General features: G+C 40.1%; 1 protein-coding gene across 2 annotated transcripts in view; it reads right to left on the bottom strand.

Annotated features, from left to right (window-relative positions):
• NIPA1 (NIPA magnesium transporter 1) overlaps nucleotides 1-12,674 on the bottom strand; it is a 76,395-nt gene extending 63,721 nt beyond the window's left edge. Inside the window, exon 1 of one of the 2 annotated variants that reach the window (XM_047737914.1) lies at nucleotides 12,380-12,674. In XM_047737914.1, coding sequence (XP_047593870.1) covers nucleotides 12,380-12,674 — 295 coding nt within the window. The remainder of the gene's footprint in view (nucleotides 1-12,379) is intronic. The other variant, XM_047737915.1, reaches the window with a different exon arrangement.
• Between the last annotated feature and the right edge of the window lie 7,714 nt (nucleotides 12,675-20,388).

The raw sequence follows: 20,388 nt of genomic DNA, 5'->3' as shown, positions 1-20,388 counted from the left end.
AATGGCATACTGGAAGGTTTGGATTTAATAGGTATATTCAGAATACTGCATCCTAGAACAGCAGAATACACATTCTTTTCAAGTGCACATGGAATATTCTCCATAATAAATCACATATTAGCCAACAAAAAAAACTGCAACAAATTCAAGAAGACCAAAGTCCTACTATGCATCTTTTCTGACCACATTGCTACGAAACCAGAAGTCAACCACAAGAAAAAATTTGGAAACACCTAAGATACACGGAGGTTAAGTAACATGCTACTAAACAATGAAAGGGTCAGCCAGGAAATCAAAGAAGAAACTAAAAAGTATGTGGAAACAAATGAAAATGAAAACGAAAACACAACAGTCCAAAACCTTTGAGATGCAGCAAGCAGTTCTAATGGGGGAAGTTTATAGCAATACAGGCCTATCTTAAGGAGCAAGAAAAATCTCAAAAACAAAAACAAAAAAATACAACCCACCCTTTCTAGCACCTCAGGGAGCTAGAAAAAGAATGACAAACAAACCCAAAACCAGAAGGAAGGAAATAATAAAGATCAGAGCAGAAATAAATGATATAGAAAATAAAACTAACAAACAAACAAACAAATAGAACTGATCGATGAAACCAAATCAATGAAAACAACAGAAACAGATGACTGAGCTGGTTCCTTGATAAAAAAAAAAAATTAATACAATTGATAAACTTCTAGCTAGACTTATAAAAAAAAAGACTAAAAAAAAAAACATTACAAATGAGAGAGGAGAAATAACAACCAACATATAGAAATACAAACAATCATAAGAAAATATTATGAAGGGACGCCTGGGTGGCTCAGTTGGTTAAGCAGCTGCCTTCGGCTCAGGTCATGATCCCAGCGTCCTGGGATCGAGTCCCTCATTGGGCTCCTTGCTCAGCAGGGAGCCTGCTTCTCCCTCTGCCTCTGCCTGCCACTCTGTCTGCCTGTGCTCGCTCTCTCTCCCTTTCTCTCTCTGACAAATAAATAAATAAAATCTTAAAAAAAAAAAAAAAGAAAATATTATGAAGGGGTACCTGGGTGGCTCAGTGGGTCAAGCTTCTGCCTTCACCAGAGGTCATGATCTCAACGGTCCTAGGTCCGAGCTCTCTGCTCAGCAGGGAGCCTGCTTCCCCCACCACCACCACCTGACTCTCTGCCTACTTGTGATCTCTGTCTGTCAAATAAATAAGTAAAATCTTAAAAAAAAAAAAGAAAATATTATGAAAAACTATATGTGAACAGATTAGACTACCTAGAAAAAAATAATAAATTCCTAGGAACATATAAACTACCAAAACTGCAACAAGAAGAAACAGAAAATTTGAACCAACTGATAAACAAGAAAGAAAGTGAACCACTAATAAACAATCTCCCAACAAACAAAAGCACAGGGCCAGATGTCTTCACAGACAAATTCTACCAAGAATTTAAAAAGGAGTTAATACCAATTCTTCTCAAATTGTTCCAAAAAAAGAAAAGGAAAGAAAACTTTCAAATTCATTATATGAGGCCAGCATTACCTTGAGACCAAAACAGGATAAAAATAACACTGAAAAAGAGAAGTACAGGGGCGCCTGGGTGGCTCAGTGGGTTAAAGCCTCTGCCTTCGGCTCAGGTCACGATCTCAGGGTTCTGGGATTGAGCCCCGCATCAGGGCTCTCCGCTCAGCGGGGAGCCTGCTTCCCCCTCTCTCTCTGCCTGCCTCTCTGCCTACTTGTGGTCTCTCTCTCTGTCAAATGAACAAATAAAATCTTAAAAAAAAAAAAAAGATAAGTACAGGCTAATATTCCTGATGAGCATGGATGCAAAAATCCTCAACAAAACGCTAGCAAACCCAATCCAACAATACATTAAAAAAATTACTCAACACAATCGGTGAGATTTATTCCTGTGTTGTAAGGGTGGTTCAATATTCTGAAATCAAAGTGATACACCACATTAATAAAAGAAAGGATATGATCCTTTCAATAGATGCAGAAAAAGCATTTGACAAAGTACAACACATCCATCCATAATAAATACCCACAACAAAGTAGGGATACAGGGAACATACCTCAATATAATAAAGGCCATCTATGGATCAATAGATGAATGGATAAAGAGAATGTGGTATGTATATATGTAATGGATTACTATTTAGCCATTAAAAGGAATTAAATCTTGCCTTTTGCAAGGACATGAATAGAGCTAGAAATTATAAGTAAAATAAGTCAGTCAGAAAAAGACAAATACCACATGATTTCATTCATATGTGGAACCTAAGAAACAAAACAAACAAGCAAAGTGGGGGGGGCACAGAAGCAGGTGAGACAAACCAAGAAAAAGGACTCTTAATTACAGAGATCAAACTAATGGTTACTAGAGGGGAATAGGTTAAATAGGGGTTGGGGATTAAGTACTCACTCCACTTGTGATGAGTACCAGGTGATTTTTGGAATTGCTGAATCACTATATTGTATATCCAAAAGTAATATAACACTGTATGTTAACTAACTGGAATTTTAAAAAAAATTTTTTTTAAAGTTACACTTTATCAACACTTAAATTTTCTGTTCTTCCAAATGCACCATTAAGAAAATGAAAGGCAAGCCACAGAGAAAGATTTTCAATTCCTCAATCTGACAAAGGACTTGTATCCAGAATATATATATATATACACACACATATATATGTGTGTGTGTGTGTGTGTGTGTATATATATATACACAAACAATAAATAATAAAAAGATACAATCCAATAAAACATAGGGAAAACTCCTTAAAAGCACCTCACTAAAGAGCATATACAAATGGCCAATAAACTCATTAAAAGATACTCAATATTGGGGCACCTGGATGGTGCAGTTGGTTAAGCACCCCACTCTTGTTTTTGGTTCAAGTCGTGATCTCAGGGCTGTGGGATCAAGCCCCATGTCGGGGTCCACGCTCAGCGTGGAATCTGCTTGAGATTCTCTCTCCCTCTGCCCCTCTAGCTTGTGTGCACACACACGTTCAATCTCTCTCTCTCTCTCTAATAAATCTTTAAAAAAAAGATACTCAATATCATATGGTATCAAGGAAATGCAAATGAAAGTCACGAGATTCCACTATACACTCACCAGAAAGGCTCAAATTAAACAGGTGATGACACAAAATGTTGAAGAGAATGTGGACCAGAAACCCTCATACACTGCTAATGAGAACATAAAATGGTACAATTATACTGGGGAAAATGCTTAGTAGTTTCTTAAAATTTAATTAAATACCTACTCCATGATCCAACACTATTACTCCAAGGCACTTACTGGAAAGAAATGAAAACATTTTGTTTTAAAAAGAATTATGTAAGAATTGTCATTGCAGCTTTATTCAAATAGTAAATATTTGGAAACAACCAAAATGTTCGTCACAGAAAAATGAATAAACAAATTATGGTATATTCAAACAATGGTACACTATTAAGCAATATAAGAAATGTACTATTGATAAACACATCATGATGAATCTTCAAACCATGCTGAACCAAAAAAAAAAAAAAGTAGACATAAGAAAATACATACTGTATGAATCCACTTATACAAAGTTCAAGAATAAGCAAAACTAATTCACTCTATGCAGGTAGGTATCAGAAGAGTGGGAAGGATAGAATGAAAAAGGACATGAGGGAACTTTCTAGGGTTATGGCAATAATCATTACTGAGGTGTTGGTTACACAAGTATATTTATTTGTCAACACTCATCAAACTGTACCCTTATGATCTGTGCAGTTTACTCTATGTAATTATACTCCAATATTTTAAAAAATAGTTTATAAACAATACTTAAACTTCTAGGTTGTCCCACACGATGTTGACTATAATGCATTAACTTCTGTGATAAAGTTTCTCTGTTTCTTCAGAAAATGACATTCTGTGTTTCCAAAGGAGAATTAATGTGGTATATATCAACACATTATCCTTTCTCATCCTACTCCCTCCAGGAAGCTCAGCGCAATAGTTGTAATCTATTTCCTTGCTCTGCCCACCTATTAAGTATTTACTAGAACCATCAGGTACACAGTCCTTAGTGAATACCAGACTTAAAAGGATTCCCAAGGCATGGTTTCTACCCTTAAAGAGCATGCACTTTCTCCTTGCCATAACTGCAGATCTTTCTCTCCCAGTTTTTTCCGCACACAGATGGAGGCTGCCCCCGACACACCTTGAGGGCAGAGAAGCCAAGGTAGTTGATTCCTGCATTCATGAAGGTAGATGTCAGATATCTATGCCTGTACTAGTATGCTCTACTGATGTGAACAGAACAATCTAGGATAATGAGCTCTCAGTCATGACTACTAGAATGGAACTATAACAGAGATAAGCCAAAATTGTGGAAAATGAAATTTGGGCATACATGTTTCTATTTCTACTACACTTAAACATGAGCATTCCTCTCAAGCACTGCTGGGGGGAATGGAATAGATATTATGTATTTTTTTCCTGGAAATTAATTTAGCTTATAAGAACATCACTTTCAAAATTCTATTGCAAAGGAGCTACCCAAAGGAACTAACCCACAAAGATTTAGATGTAAGGATATTCAATATAACATATTACACAAAGAAACTAGAAACACCCATGTCCTACAAAAGGAGAATGGTAACATTTATGCAGCCACTGAATATTTTTTCAAAGAATATTTAACAACATGGGATGAGTTCATGACAGATGGAGCATAACCACAGGATATAAACTGACATACAGAGCACAGACTCGTGTATGTTCTGTCTCATTTTTAAAAGTACATGTGATGGTGTCTGTTGGTGGGTATTAAGGAGGTCATGTATTGCATGGAGCACTGGGTGTGGTGAATAAACAATGAATCTTGGAACACTGAAAAAATAAAATTAAATTTTAAAAAAAGACTACAAAAAAGTACATTAGATGGGCATTAAGGAGGACACATGATATGATGAGCACTGGGTGTTATACACAACTGATGAATTACTGAAGGCTACATTTGAAACTAATTATGTACTAAATGTTGTCTAATTGAATTTAAATTTTTATAAAAGTACATGAAGAGATGTACTACCTAAAAGCAATATATGGGCCAAAACTGTATCTTGATTCTAAAGATAAAGTGAGGGAAAACTTGAGATAATCACAGAATATTAAACACTGACCATGACAGTATTAAACAAAGATTGTTAAATTTTAGGTGCAATAAATATATTGTGTTTTTATTTAAGAAAGAGATACTTATTGAAATACCTAGATGAAATAGTATTCCACCTGAAATTTGGGTAAAAAATTCTACTGGGGTGGGGGTGAGGGGATGGCCCTTGAGGTATAGATCAAATAAGACTGGCCAAACTGATGACTGTTGAAGCTGAGTGTTAGGTACCTTTGGGGTCTACTACACTATTTTTTCTATGTATGTGTTTGATATTTTCCAAAATAAAAAGTGGGGTTTTTTGAGATTTTAAGGGTACATATATTTTTGGAATATCTGATGGGTGGTGTTTATTACTCTATACCCTAGATCAGTGTTAGATATATTTTGTATGTTGAATTTTTTCATTAAAATTCTATTTTGAAAGATAATTATTGAAAGTGACTAAGAAGAGGGGCACCGTGGTTGGCTCAGGTAGTTGAGTGTCTGCCATCGGCTCAGGTAATGATCCCAGGGTCCTGGGATAGAGCCCCACATTGGGATTCTTGCTTGGAGGGGAGCCTGCTTCTCTCTCTCCCTGCTGCTCCCTGTGCTTGTGCTCTCTCTCTCTCTCTCTACCAAATGAATGAATAAAATCTTTAAAGAAAAAAAAAAAAAGAAAGTGACAAGGAAGAAGTACACCCTAAATATAACAGTAGTTATCTCAAGTTGAGGAGGTGATACTTTTTACATTCCTATTCATAGTTTTATGTACTTCCCAGATTTTAAACAATGACCAAAAACTCTACAGTCAGGAATAAGATGCTTTTTTAAAAGAACATGACTATGCCCAGGTTCTGAGAATTCATGATACACTCTGCTGAATAATTACATCACCCTAAAGAACTCTGATTGTGCATGAACAAGCAAGGCAAACCCTCTGCCTGCCTGCTGTCTCCTGGGTCAAGGGCACTGCCTCTCAGGCTATTCCAGGCAATGTCTAAATGGGATCAATCACATTAACAAGTTCCTGGCACATAAGTATTAGGTAGCGTGGGACTAGGGTGTGTGAGACTGTACATAATACTTTTTGAAAAGTGGTATTTAAGTTTGTATTCAAATTCCAATTATACAATGTTGTATGAGTCTCAGGTGTACAATAGAACACCTCCATACATCAACTGGTGCTCATCACAAGTGGACTGCTTAATCTCCATTAGCTATTTAATGTGAAGAGTGGTCTTTTCTAGTGCCTCAGGGTCAAAAAAAAATTTCTTAAGGACAGTTTACTCACTAAGGACCTAATTAAAAGATTGAAAATATAAGTAACATATTTTATACTATATTTATAAATATTTTTGAGGAAAAAATATGCTCTGTCCAATAAGACCAAGGGTATTTTGCTTATATCATATGAAAATAAAAATAAATTATTTTTCTAAGATTCTATTTATTTATTTAAAGAGAGCGAGAGAAAGGGAGAGAGAACACTAGCAAAGGGAGGGGCAGAGGGAGAGAGAGAATCCCAAACAGACTCTGTTCTGAGCGTCCACTCCAGACTTGATCCCACAACCATGAGAGCATGACCCATGCCAAAATCAAGAGTTGCACACTTAACCAACTGAGCTACCCAGGTGCCCCAAGAATAAATTATTTGCCCTCGTGTCTTTGGGTATTATCCACACTTATAATAACTCAGTATTGTATTACTAAATAAACTGTGAAGACCCTTAAGCTTTATCCTCTGCAGGTGAAATTTGTCTATCTTCCCCCTTACCTTCCCTATAGTGACCGGGGTAAAATAGATGATCTTCATAATCAGCATGAGCTGGGTTCAAATCCCAACACCAGCAGTCCCTACATCAGGTGCAAGTCTCAACTTTGTCTTCTGTATCACACCTCATTCTCTCATATATTCCCTTCCCACACTGAACCTGGCTAGGCCTTGAGTAAGCTAATAAAATGTGGCAAGACTTCTCAGATCAGGCCACAAATATCTACACAGCTTCCACTATGGTCCTGGAAGTTTGGTCTAGGGGGAACTACCCACTGTGTAAGGGGTCTGACATCTCTGAGATCACCATAGTGTAAGGAAGCCCAAGGTGGCAACATGTGAAGAGAATACATGGAGAGATGGAGGACAGGAGAAAGGAGGAAGGGACAGAAAGAGAGAGGGGGGGCTCAACAAGTTGATGGATACATGAGTCTGGGACACCATGGGTCTTCTATAAGTCTTCTTTATCTTCTCTTCTTATGGAAACAGTATCAGTTAAACCAGGGACAGGCTGCAGAGCTGCTCTCCTGCTACCTCTCACCATATTCCTTATCAATGCTCTTTCCTCAGGACTAGACAGAGATCAGATAGGTGTAGATGTTCAGATCTAGCGGTAACTCTGGCCTCCTTTACTTAGTAGGGGCCACAGATAAATGAGGTTAGCTTTATGTAGACTGAAGAACATGCTGCAATTTTGTCAGGAAATATAAGGTTCAGTTTTACCCTCCTCACTCCACAGTTACTCATGGCCAGTCAGATAGCATTACTGAGTGTCCACCACATGCATCCCAAGTGGACAGGAGCTGTGCCCTGCCTTGACAAGCCAAGATCCAGGGGAACACAAATAAACAGGCCATCAACCCATGGGTTTCAGGGGCAGAAGGGTGATGAGGACTAGTGCTAAGGAAGCACAGGGAAGAGACAACTGACCTCATTTGTCAAGATCTGGAGGGTTCACAGAAGCAGTGGAAACTAACCACAGACCAAAGAGCTACATGAAGACAACATGTGCTTGTCTTGTCTTTGGGTGTAGAGTCACATGTGCCTATGTGTGTTTCTGGAGATGGCTGAAGAGGCAAGGAGAAAGCACACATATATACCATAGCCAGGGAAAATGCGCCCTTTAGAAATGATGTACAGAAGGCTTGGGGTAACAGGTGGAACACCTGAATTACCAGTTTCCACTATCACAAGACAACTCACTCAACTTCTGAGTGTCTTAACAGTGTTACTATACCTCTAGGCTGTACTCCTCAGCAAGGAGACTATGAAATCTGAAAAGGATTTTTTCATTATGGTAAAATATACGTAACATAAAATTTACCATTTTAAACATTTTTAAGTATGTGATTCTATGACATTAAGTACAATCAAATTATTGTGCAACCATTACCACCACTGATCTCCAGAACTTTCTCATCTTCCCAAACAGAAACAATGTACCCATTAAACACTAACTCTCTATTCCCTGCTTCCTGCGGTCCCTGCAACCTCCGTCCTACTTTCTGTGTCTGTGAATTTGACTACCTACCTCATATGAGTGAAATCATAAAGTGTTTGCCCTTTTCTGACTGGCTTATGTCACACAGCATATTGTCCTCAAGGTTGATCTATGTTGTAGCATGTGTCAGAATTACCATGCTTTTTAAAGCTAAATAACATTCTCTTGAATGTATATACCACAATTTGTTTAGCCATTCATCTGTCAGTATCTAGATATTTGGGTTGTTTTTACCTTTTGCCTATGCTATATCCTTTTGTTCCCACTATAAACATGGGTGTACAAATATTTCTTCAAGACCCTGCTTCCACTTCTTTTGGGTCTATACCTAGAAGTAGATTGCTGGATCATATAATAATTCTATATTTAATTTTTTGAGGACTCACCATACTGTTTTTCAGAGCAATTGCATCATTTTACATTCCCATGAACAGTGCACAAGAGTTCCAATTTCTCCACATCCTCACCAGTATTTGTGATTTTATGTTTTATTTTTACAGTAACCATTCTAATGGGTATGAGATGGCATCTCTGGGTTTTGATGAAGATTTTATTTATTTATTTATTTGACAGAGAGAGAAATCACAAGTAGGCAGAGAGGCAGAGAGAGAGGGAAGCAGACTCCCTGATGAGCAGAGAGCCCAATGCAGGCCTCCATCCCAGGACCCTGAGATCATAACCTGAGCAAAGGCACAGGCTTAACCCACTGAGCCACCCAAGTGCCCAATGAAAGGGATTTTAAAAAGATCAGCTGGTTCATTCTGGTCTAGGGCACTGTACATACAGTAACTTACTATGCAATTCTCCAAAGCCTGAAGCAAATTCAAACACATGACTTTCCCGAGATTGCTTCCACAAAGCCTGTTTGAGGGCAGGATACCCACTCATGCCATCAGTCTCTTTAGGCATCCTCACTTATGTGCACAGAAATTCTAAAAGTTGTAACTGGCTTTCTACAAATGCTTTCACACCCAATGATTACCTTGTTTCCCTCACTTAAGTCCTGCTTTAAATGGGTTCTAACACTGTAAACAATCTGTGTGTCCTCTTCCCTCTTCCCATGCAGAGTCCTTCCCAGGAGTCAGGCAGTCCCCCTTGAGCTTGTTTTGTGGATAGTGCTCCTGGACTACCTGCATACTCCATTCACAAGGAAGGGCCTTTCAAAAGTGTGTGAAAGCCTGTAATAGAGGAAGCCTTGCCCTAAAACCCCCAGTAGAAGGGCTGAGACTAGACCTCTCCTGAAGTTAAAACTCCAAAGAAATGCTCTCTTGTGGCAATTCATTTAAAGTTGAAACTTTCAGGGGGCACCTGGGTGGCTCAGTCTGCCTTTGGCTCAGGTCATGATTCCAGTGTCTGGGATGGAGCCCCACATCTGGCTCTCTGCTCAGTGTGGAGCCCACTTCTCCCTTTCTCTCTCTCCCTGCTTCTCCTTCTCCCTCTGCCTGCCACTCCCCTGCTGTGTGCTCTCTCTCACTCTCTCTGTCAAATATAGAAATAAAATCTTTAAAGAAAATAAAGGGGAAATTTTCAGTGAGACAGGTTTTTATAGTATAAGAAACTGACCAGTCTCCTTTAATGCAGGAACTTGACCTCCTAGTCCTTATCTACCTCTTCATTCCTCCTATCTCCTCCATTTCAGACATTTCATAATGGTCAACTCTGCTGCTTGTTAGTAGAGGTAGGAAAAGATTTTGGGGAGAGTAGATTCTAAAACTGCATATCCTCAGTACCTACAGTACCTGGCACATAATAAGAGCTTCATGAATATTTATTGAACAAATCAACACTAAATTTATCAAAACAAATGTATATGTCTGCCTTCCATCACTATGAGCAACCCACCTAACTTGAATCTGTGGCAGTGGGGGGTAAATGGCAAAGTATGAAATTAGCAAATACCACATTTTCACTTTTATTCATTTAAAGGCATAGTATGTAGCTATAAATAACAGTATCAATCATGGCTGGGTTTTTTTCTGGTTGATTTGTTTTTTATTTTCTTTTTTTTTTTTTTAAGATTTTATTTATTTATTTGACAGAGAGAAATCACAAGTAGGCAGAGAGGCAGGCAGAGAGAGAGGAGGAAGCAGGCTCCCTGCTGAGCAGAAAGCCCGATGTGGGGCTCGAACCCAGGACCTGGGATCATGACCTGAGCCGAAGGCAGCGGCTTAACCCACTGAGCCACCCAGGCGCCCCTGTTTTTTATTTTCTTATTCACTAATTCCCTCAAACACATAAGCTGAGCTAAAATAACACTTAAGTTTTACTCGAAAAAAAATTTTTTTTAATTAACTAAAGTCTGTATTAAGGTTTCCTTAGATTTTCCCTAATATTGTCATGTGTCCATGTGTCTGTGACAGTCTCTCAGACTTTACAACCTCAGCAAAGGACTGGTCAGACATTTTGCAGGCTGTTCCTCAACTCATGTTTGTCTGATGTTTTTCTCATGGTGAGACTGGCGTTGTAGGTTTTTGGAAGGACCACCATAGAGGTGGAATTCTCCTCTCACACATCTTACCAGTAGGCACATGTGTTGCTTAGTTTTGAGTCACTGCAAACATTTAACACACCCCTGAAGCCAATCAAATTGATACATGCTCCCTGTGAACGTACCACTGCCAGATGTGTCTTCACATCTGCATCCTAAGGAAGTCATACTTGCTTTTATTTAGATTTTATGTAAACTTCAGTGTTTTCACTTCAAAGTTTAATTCTTTAAAAGAATAGCCCTGATTTTACATTTTCCTTTGAGATTACAGGCCCCTTTATCTCTTTCCTGAAGGGACTCCTGGCTCACCATTCAGGACACTCTGAGAAAGTTTCACCTATGATCTGGAATCAGAACTATCAAATGCATGACCTGGTGGTCTCGTTTTCTGCCACAGACTCTTAACACCATTCTTGTGAAAATACAGCTAACAACCACAAGTTTCTCTCTCCTTCTGGGAGCAGCATTTCTTTTCAGTTTCAAAGCATGATACATTTTGCATTCAGTAAACTGTCTCAGGCCTCTCTTAAAACAGAGGGACACTGGCAAAGAACTGTGCTACATCTCTCTCACTTTCCACATTACTAAGGAGTGGGGTTTGGTGGTGTATCCACCAGAGGAATACTAACTTGGTCCATTTTTTTGCTTTAAAAAAAAAAAAAATCTGCCCTGCGCTTTCTTCACAGTAAAAGATCACTTGTAATCAGATGGCTCAAGTCTAAACTAGAGTAGCTCCATCAAGGACTCCAGGAACAGAAGCTAAAACAAAGCACAGACCTCTTCCTTGACCCTGAGAGTGAGCGCCTCCTTGACCCACCAGTCCCACCCTGGCCTGCCAGGTGCATAGTTCTTATTTCAGTACTGGCGAGGCCACTGCAGGGGGGGTGCGGCGCAAATGAGCGGGTCTTGCTCTCACAAGTGCACACGAGGCCAGGGCCACAGCCAAGGCTAAAGGGTCGTCGCTCCTTCTGGGCAAGCACTGCCCTTCGACCATTTCGGGAGTACGATAAACGGGAAGGTTTCCCTAGTAGCGGGTGGATGCGGGTGACAGGGACACCTGGCTCCAACCGGAGGGCAGGTTGGTAGGCTGCGCGGCTGCAGAAGGAGTGGGAGGGTCTGGGAAGGAAGAAAGAAGTCAGCTAGAGAAACCCTATCAGACTGAACAAGGCCTCTCCAGCCGCTAGGAAGGGAGAAAAAGCGTGGGGGACACACAACTACCAGGGCCCGGGCCGCTTCTGGACTGCGGGTGGGCAAAACACCGCAGCCACTGTTACGCTTCTGGGGCTGAGGGCCGCGACCGTGCCTGCGTGCAGGTGGGCGAGGAGTCTCCCGCCCGCGCAGCGCGCCCCTTCGAGATGCTCCGCCTTCTCCCTAGGCCCTGCCCCAAAAGGCGACCCAAACGCCCCCCAACTTGCGGCCGCTTGCCTTCCCGCCGCCCGGCCGCTCTTCCCTCCACCCCCACCCCCAACTCAGAGCACAGCCCGCACGGCCCGCCCTACCTCGCCGCTTGGCGCGCACGATGCCCTTTTTCTGAAGCACGAACGTGGACCCATTCACCAGGCTCGACACGACGGCCACGCCCAGGCCAAGCGACACGGCGGCGGGGCTCGGGCTGCGCGCCCCCTCCCCGGCCGCCGCCGCTGCCGCCGCTGCAGTCCCCATTCCGCCCGCGCCCGCCCTCCGCGCCTGCGCCTGCGCGCCGCGTGCGCCCGGTCCGGAGGTGGGGGTGGGGGTGTGGACCCGGGGATCCGCGGGCACCGGACAAAGTGGACGTTGGGGTTGGGATCTGAGCATCTGCGGGGCAGCGACGGAGTGGGGGTTGGAGAGATTTCCGAGTTCCGCCGAGGCGGAAAAGAGGAGGAGGGGAACTTGGGCTCCGCGACAAGGTTGCGGTGAGGGGACCCAGGGCTCGGCTAGTGGGGGTGGAGCCCGGGTTCCGTGGACCCGGAGATGGAGGATGGATCCGGGGCTCTGGGAGGACAGTGGGAGTGGAGAGGAGAGGAGTTGACAGTGAGGAAGGAATTGAGAGAAGGGAGTGATAAAAGGGGCGGTGTTGAGGAAAGGGAAAGGCGGTAGGAGGGTGGGTGCAGGTAGCGTTCCCAGATTTGGCAAATGAAAACACAGGAAGCCCACTAAGTTTTATCTCAGATAAGTAATTTTTTAGTATGTGTCCCATGCAATACTTGGGACCACCCCGGACCGGCAAGACGCAGCTTTTGCTGGGATACCGATTCCCACAAAGCCTCTCGGCGGAGGCCAATAAAGAAATCTCTAGTAGGGCCTGAGATACCTGGACCACTCAGCTGTAGACGCTCAAATGGGACGACTGACCATGGTGAAATCAAGCTGCCTCCATAATGGAGCAGTGAGCTTGTAACCGTACTAATTTCCCAATTTATTTTTAATAAAATATATCAAATTTCGGAAATGAGGAAATAGTTATTTAAAAATTTCACAGTCCCACAACCCTAGCCTAATTATTATTTAGGTGTTTTCCCTTAGGTACATAATTTTACATATTTCCAATTACAATATATAAAATATCCATTTTATTTAACGTTATAGTCAGTTTCCATGTTGCTACATAATTATTATTTTAATGACAGTATAATTTCCCATAAAGTTAATTACCATAATTTGTCCAACTATTTAGCAATTGTTGGTTTGGCTACCAGTTTTTTCTGTACTATAAATGATGCTGTAATAAACATCTTCCTAAATTTTTAAAATACTAGGTTAAAGTGTGTAAATCTATACAGCATTATTAGCTTGTGGAGCAATATGAAATCATACACTATTCTGTATGAAAACTTTTATGCTGAATGAGTGTAGCCCATTGTTTATTCTTTTTTGTTGTAACAGTTGACTCTTAACAACCCAAGGTTTGAACTGTTTGAGTCCACTTATACTCGTGTTTTTAACAATATAGTACTATGGGGGTGCCTGGGTGGCTCAGTGGGTTAAAGCCTCTGCCTTGGGCTCCGGTCATAATCCCAGGGTCATGGGATCAAGCCCCAAATCCAGCTCTCTGCTCAGCAAGGAGCCTGCTTCCCCCTCTCTCTCTCTGCCTGCCTCTCTGCCTATTTGTGATCTCTGTCTGTCAAATAAATAAATGAAATCTTAAAAAATATATATATATAGGATTATAAATGTATTTTTCCTTCCTTATGATTTTCTTGATGTTTTCTGTAACTTTATTGTAAGACTACAGTATATAATACATATAACATAAAATATGTGTTCATCTGCTGTTTATGATATTGATAAGGCCTCTAGTCAACAGTAGGTTATTAGTAGTAGTTAAGTTTTTAGGGTATCAAAAGGAATACACAGGTTTTCCTGTGTAGGGAAGGGGTCTGGCCCTTAACCCCCACTTTGTTCAAAAGTCAGTTATGTATAACATAAAACTTGCCATTTTAACCATTTTTAAATGTACAGTTCACTGGCATTAATTATGTTGACAATGGGCAACTCTCACCACTATTTCTAAAACTTGTCCATTTATCTGAAACAGAAGCTCTGTAGCCATTAAGCAGTCATCCCCATTTCTCCTTCTCCCTATTCCTTGACAATTTATAATCTACTTTCAGTCTCTATGAATTAACCCATTTTAGATATTTTGTTTAAATGGCATTATACAAATATTTGTCCTTCTGCGGCTGGCTTATTTCACTTAGCTTGATTTTCCCTTGGTTCTAAGATTCATCCATATTGTAGCATCTGTCAGAACTTGATTCCTTTTTATAGTTGAGTATTATTCCATTGTATATATACACAACATTTTATCTGTTATTTGTTGGTGGACATTTGGTTTGTTCCCACCCTTTGGCTTTTGTGAATGATGCTGCAAAGACCATGAGCAAGAAAGTATCTCTTTGAGTACCTGACTTAAAATATTTTGGGTATAGTGTACTTAAGAGTGGAATTGCTGAGTCATATGGTAATTCTATGTTTCTGTTTTTGAGGAACTGCCAAACTTTATCATAGTCTCTGCACCATTTTCCTACCAGCAGGATATAAGGGTTCCAATTTCTCCACATTCTCACCAATTTTGTTGTTTTCTAGTTGTCTTTTTTTAATAGTTATCCTAGTAGGTGTGAAGTGATTGCTTATTCTTTTTATTTTTTTTTAAAGATTTTATTTATTTATTTGACAGAGAGAAATCACAAGTAGGCAGAGAGGCAGGCAGAGAGAGAGGAGGAAGCAGGCTCCCTGCTGAGCAGAAAGCCTGATGTGGGGCTTGAACCCAGGACCTGGGATCATGACCTGAGCCGAAGGCAGCGGCTTAACCCACTGAGCACCCAGGCGCCCCTGCTTATTCTTTTTAAATATACCTGTGAGCGTAAGTGATGTTTCCTGAAATAAATACTAACTTCTACCATAAATCTTAGCAGAAGCAAGCAAATGAAAGCAACAGCAACAGCATTGCCAACATAACCAAAATTATTTACTTTTCTAATAATGCCAGTATTATTTAATACATGTATATATGTAAATTTTAAATAATGCCATTAGAGCTCTTGGCAAAAATATTCATGCTCATTAAAAAAAAAACTCAGTGAATTTAATAAATGCCAGAGAATATAAAACCTCACCCCAAATTCCATCACCCTAAAATAACTATTAGAACCATTAAGAACTCCAAACATTTTTCCATATGAGTATATGAGAAAAAGGATAGACATTTATCAAATGGGAAGGCACATATGGTATTTTAATTTGAAAGCAAACACTATATATTATCTGGATTTAACATTTAAAAAGCTGGTATAGGGGCACCTGGGTGGCCCAGTGGTTAAAGCCTCTGCCTTCGGCTCGGGCCCTGATCTCAGGGTCCGAGGACCGAGGACCGAGCCCCGCGTCATGCTCTCTGCTCAGCGGGGAGCCTGCCTCCTCCTCTCTCTCTATCTCTGCCTGCCTCTCTGCCTATTTGTGATCTGTCAAATAAACAAATAAAAATCTTTTAAAAAAAAATAAAAAATAAAAAGCTGGTATAAAAATGGAGTGACCGCCGAAGCTGAGATAAGTACTATTCTACCACAAGAGATTCTGGTTCCTAAAAGATGCCTCTAAAATTAAGGTGAGTGAAAAACACTATGATATGGGAGTTACTATGTTTCTCTTAACTCTTAACTTTTAGACAGTATGACTTAACTCCTTGCAATGACAAATGAGGAAATCTGCTCACTTACCATCTCCTTGTGTTTTTTTTTTTTTAATTTTGTCAAGGTATATAACATTTGCAGACTACCCTGTATTCATAATTCTGTATTTTTATAATCTTACATATATATTTAACTGGGTTCATATTTGCATCATCCTTTAACCAATTTTCTCTCTCTTAATTCCCAAGAAAATTTTCAATGAGCATATACTAAAAATAAACAACCATGGGTGTTGTAATCTTTGAGTTCTTTTGTTATGGAATGTTTGCCTGAACAACAAAATGGAAAACATAATATTTTCAAACTGTACTTTCTTTCCCTAAAACATTGTAGGCATTGTCTCATCTTCTGGTGTTAAATGTTATGTTAAGAGTCTGAAGTCATATTGAATATAAATGGGGTTAATGTTAAAGAATGTTAATGTTAGGGGCACCCGGGTGGCTCAGTGGGTCAAAGCCTCTGCCTTCGGCTCAGGTCATGATCCCAGGGTCCTGGGATCGAGCCCCGTGTCGGGCTCTCTGCTTGGCAGGGAGCCTGCTTCCTCCTCTCTCTCTGACTGTTTCTCTGCCTACTTGTGACCCCTCTCTCTCTCTCTCTCTGTCAAATAAAAAATATCTTTAAAAAAAAAAAGGAATGTTAATGTTAATGTTAAAAAATGATTGTTAATTTTGTTGGGTGTGCTAATGAAATTGTAGTTGTATTAATATCTTTATTATAGAATACTACTGAAGTATTTACATATGAAATGATTACACTGGGGATTTGCTTTTTAAAATTTCATGGGGAGATAAAATGAGTGTGTAAGCATATGTGCAAATGGATTTATCAAGCAAATGACACCTGTTACCACCTCCCCGCAAGAAGATTCCTACTGCAGGGAGGATAGCAAAATAGAGTGTGGATACTTGCCACCAAGAGCAGTAATCACAAGATGTCTACTCACCCTATAGTTCATAAATGCCAGGGTCACCAAGAGAGACATGATTCACATTGGCACTGGATAGAACAACACTTAACTCTCACACATAGGAAACAAAGCAAGATCAGCTTCAACAATAGGTTTTAGTCCGTCATGGTCTTCAGGTCCCAGCCTGCATTGGTCCCAGGGCAATGGCCTGCATTCACCCCTCTTTGGCTATAAGCTAAGGACCCCACATCTTAAGCAGAACAAAGGACTGCATAGAATCTGAGGCAGGGAAAGATATTGTCATACAAGGTGATAAACCCAGCACAGGCTGCCAAGGCTCTATATGTCTTGAAAAAGAATTCTAGGCCCTACACCCATTCTCATTCAGCCAAACAGGAGCCAGAAGACTGCACACATGTAATTGCCTTTCCCTTCCAGATTGAAAGAGTAAAAACACCAGAAAGTTGCTAATTAAGTTGGGCAACAAGTACAAAGGATTGTATGCTATGAGCATGAGAATTGCATGCTATTTTCTCTTTATGTGAAAACATTCTTTTTTTCTTTTTAAGTAGGCTCCATGGCCAGCATGGAAGTTAATGTGGGGCCTGAACTCACATCCCTGAGATCAAAACCTGACTGAGCCACCCAGACACCCCTGCAAACATTCTTTTATTTTTTTTTCCATTTTATTTTATTTTATTTCTTCTCAGTGTTCCAGCATTCATTGTTAATGCACCAAACCCAGTGCTCCATGCAATACGTGCCCTCCATAATACCCACCACCAGGCTCACCCAATCCCCCACCCAGCTCCCTTCCAAAACCTTCAGCTTGTTTCTCAGAGTCCACAGTCTCTCATGGTTGGTCTCCCCCTCCAATTTCCCCCAACTCACTTTTCCTCTCCATCTTCCAATGTCCTCCGGGTTATTCCTTATGCTCCGCAGGTAAGTGAAACCATATGACACTTGACTCTTTCTACCTGACTTATTTCACTCAGCATAATCTCTTCCGGTCCCATCCATGTTGATACAGAAGTTGAGGAATACACAATAGCCATTGTGGCTATGAATATTGGGGTACAGATGGCCCTTCTTTTCACTACATCAGTATCTTTAGGGTAAATACCCAGTAGTGCAATTGCAGGGTCATAGGGAAGCTCTATTTTTCTTAAGGAATCTCCACACTGTTTTCCAAAGTGGCTGCCCCAACCTGCATTCCCACCAACAGTGTGGGAATGGGGTCCCCTTTCTCCACATCCTCTCCAACACATGTCGTTTGCTGTCTTGTTAATTTTGGCCATTCTAACTGGTGTAAGGTGATATCTCAATGTGGTTTTGATTTGAATCTCCCTGATGGCTAATGTGATGAACATTTTTTCATGTGTCTGTTAGCCATTTGTATGTCTTTATTGGAGAAGTGTGTGTTCATGTCTTCTGCTTTTTTTGACGTGTTTTTGACATTTTTTTTTGACATGTTCATCTGTTTTGTGTGTGTTGAGTTTGAGGAGTTCTTTATAGATCTTGGATATCAGCCCTTTGTCTGTAGTGTCAGTTGTGAATATCTTCTCCCACTCTATGGGTTGCCTCTTTGTTTTGTTGACTGTTTCCTTTGATGTCCCTGCAAACATTCTTAATAGAAGTATTTGTGGGTTTGTATATTTTTTTAACTTTGAAGTCAGCCTGATTGTCAAAAAAATTTTTTTTATTTCTATGAGAAGGGTTTAAATACAAATAAGGAATCAGGAAAGATTGAATTGCTTTTCTCCCTTCATTATAAAATATTTCAAATGTATATCAAAGTGCAGAGGATAACATTTTTAAAAAGCCATGTACTCATCCCTTCAAATCTATCTAATCTTATTATTTTAATGTATTTTAATGTAATGTATTTTCTTCAAAATTTTAAAGCCAATTACAATAGCAAAGGCTCTCTTTTATTCCATCTCTCTTTTTTCTGCCTGGCATCTGCAGAATTAGTTATTATCCTTGAAACTCAATAACTCATTTAGGATATATCACAGTATTGACCCATCTGTACCATTTCTCCTAGTACAAATTATATCCTTTCTTTTGTAGATTGTTTTTTCTTTCTTTCAGCAATTTTCTTTTTTTTTTTTTTTAAGATTTTATCTCTTTCTTTGAGGGAGAGAATGAGCATGAGTGGGGAAGGGGCACAGGGGGAGGGAGAATGTGGTGGGGCATCATCCCAGGACCCCAAGATCATGACCTGAGCTGAAGGCAGATGCTTATGTTAACTGGCTGAGCTATCCAGGGGCCTCCAGAAATTTTCTACCACTGTATTTTTAAATATGTCCAAGATACCCTTCCCCTTCTTATGTCCTATAAGGTGAGTTTCCTATTTTAAGAACACAGGTTATCCCTATGTTGGATAGTCTTTTGTTACATTTGCTTTCTTCTTAACAATCTCGGTATTTATCCTCTATGTCTATAATCACTAATAGAATAACGGTGATATTCTATTTGTTTCATTGGCTCTGAAATTTCATTTTTCATTAAAGCTGTGGTTGTGTACAGCTTGGTCTACCCATATCTATATATCTATATCTATATCTATCACCCCCCTACCCAAATTAAAATACAGCAGATTTCTAAGACCTCCAAAAGTTTCTGCCTGAAAACTTCCAAATTCATTCTATGAGGTCAGAATTACCTTTATCCCAAAACCAGACAAAGACCCCACCATTATAATTGGAAAATTACAGACCAACATCTCTGATGAACATGGATGCCAAAATTCTCACCAAGATTCTAGCTAATAGCGTGAACAGTAAGTTAAAAGGATTATTCACCAACACAAAGTGGGATTTATTCCTGGGCTGCAAGGGTGGTTAGATATCTGCAAATCAGTCAATGTGATACATCACATTAACAAAAGAAAGGAGAAGAACTATATGATCCTCTCAATTGATGCAGAAAAAGCATTTGACAAAAATACAGCATTCTTTCTTGATTGAAACTCCACAGTGTAGGGATTGAAAGAACATACTTCAATATCATAAAAGCCATATTACAAAGAGCCCACAATGAATATCATTCTCAATGGGGAAAAACTAAGAGCCTTCCTAAGGTCAGGAACATGACAGGGATGTTCACTCTCACCACTCCTGTTCAACACAGTACTGGAAGTCCTACCTCAGCAATCAGACAACAAAAAGAAATAAAAGGCATCCTGCAACTGTCCTTCAGAACAATGTATTATTTAAAATATAACCCATGGGAAATTTTACTAGTTACCAAGCACATTTAGATATAGCCTTAAGAAAAACACATAGTAGCAACAGGCTGATATTCAGAGGACGATATACGATATACGGCCTTTAAGCTGAGCAGCGGGGGATGCCCCGCTAGCTCAGGGCAGAACGTCAACTGCTTCATTTTTCCGTTATCTTCCCTTTCTCCCCCCAAAAGCACCTGTGGC

The sequence above is a fragment of the Lutra lutra genome, chromosome 7 (genome assembly GCF_902655055.1).
Source record: "Lutra lutra chromosome 7, mLutLut1.2, whole genome shotgun sequence".
NCBI lineage: Eukaryota > Metazoa > Chordata > Mammalia > Carnivora > Mustelidae > Lutra > Lutra lutra.
Note: the sequence above shows the minus strand (reverse complement) of the source record. Positions and strands in the feature narration are given on the sequence as shown.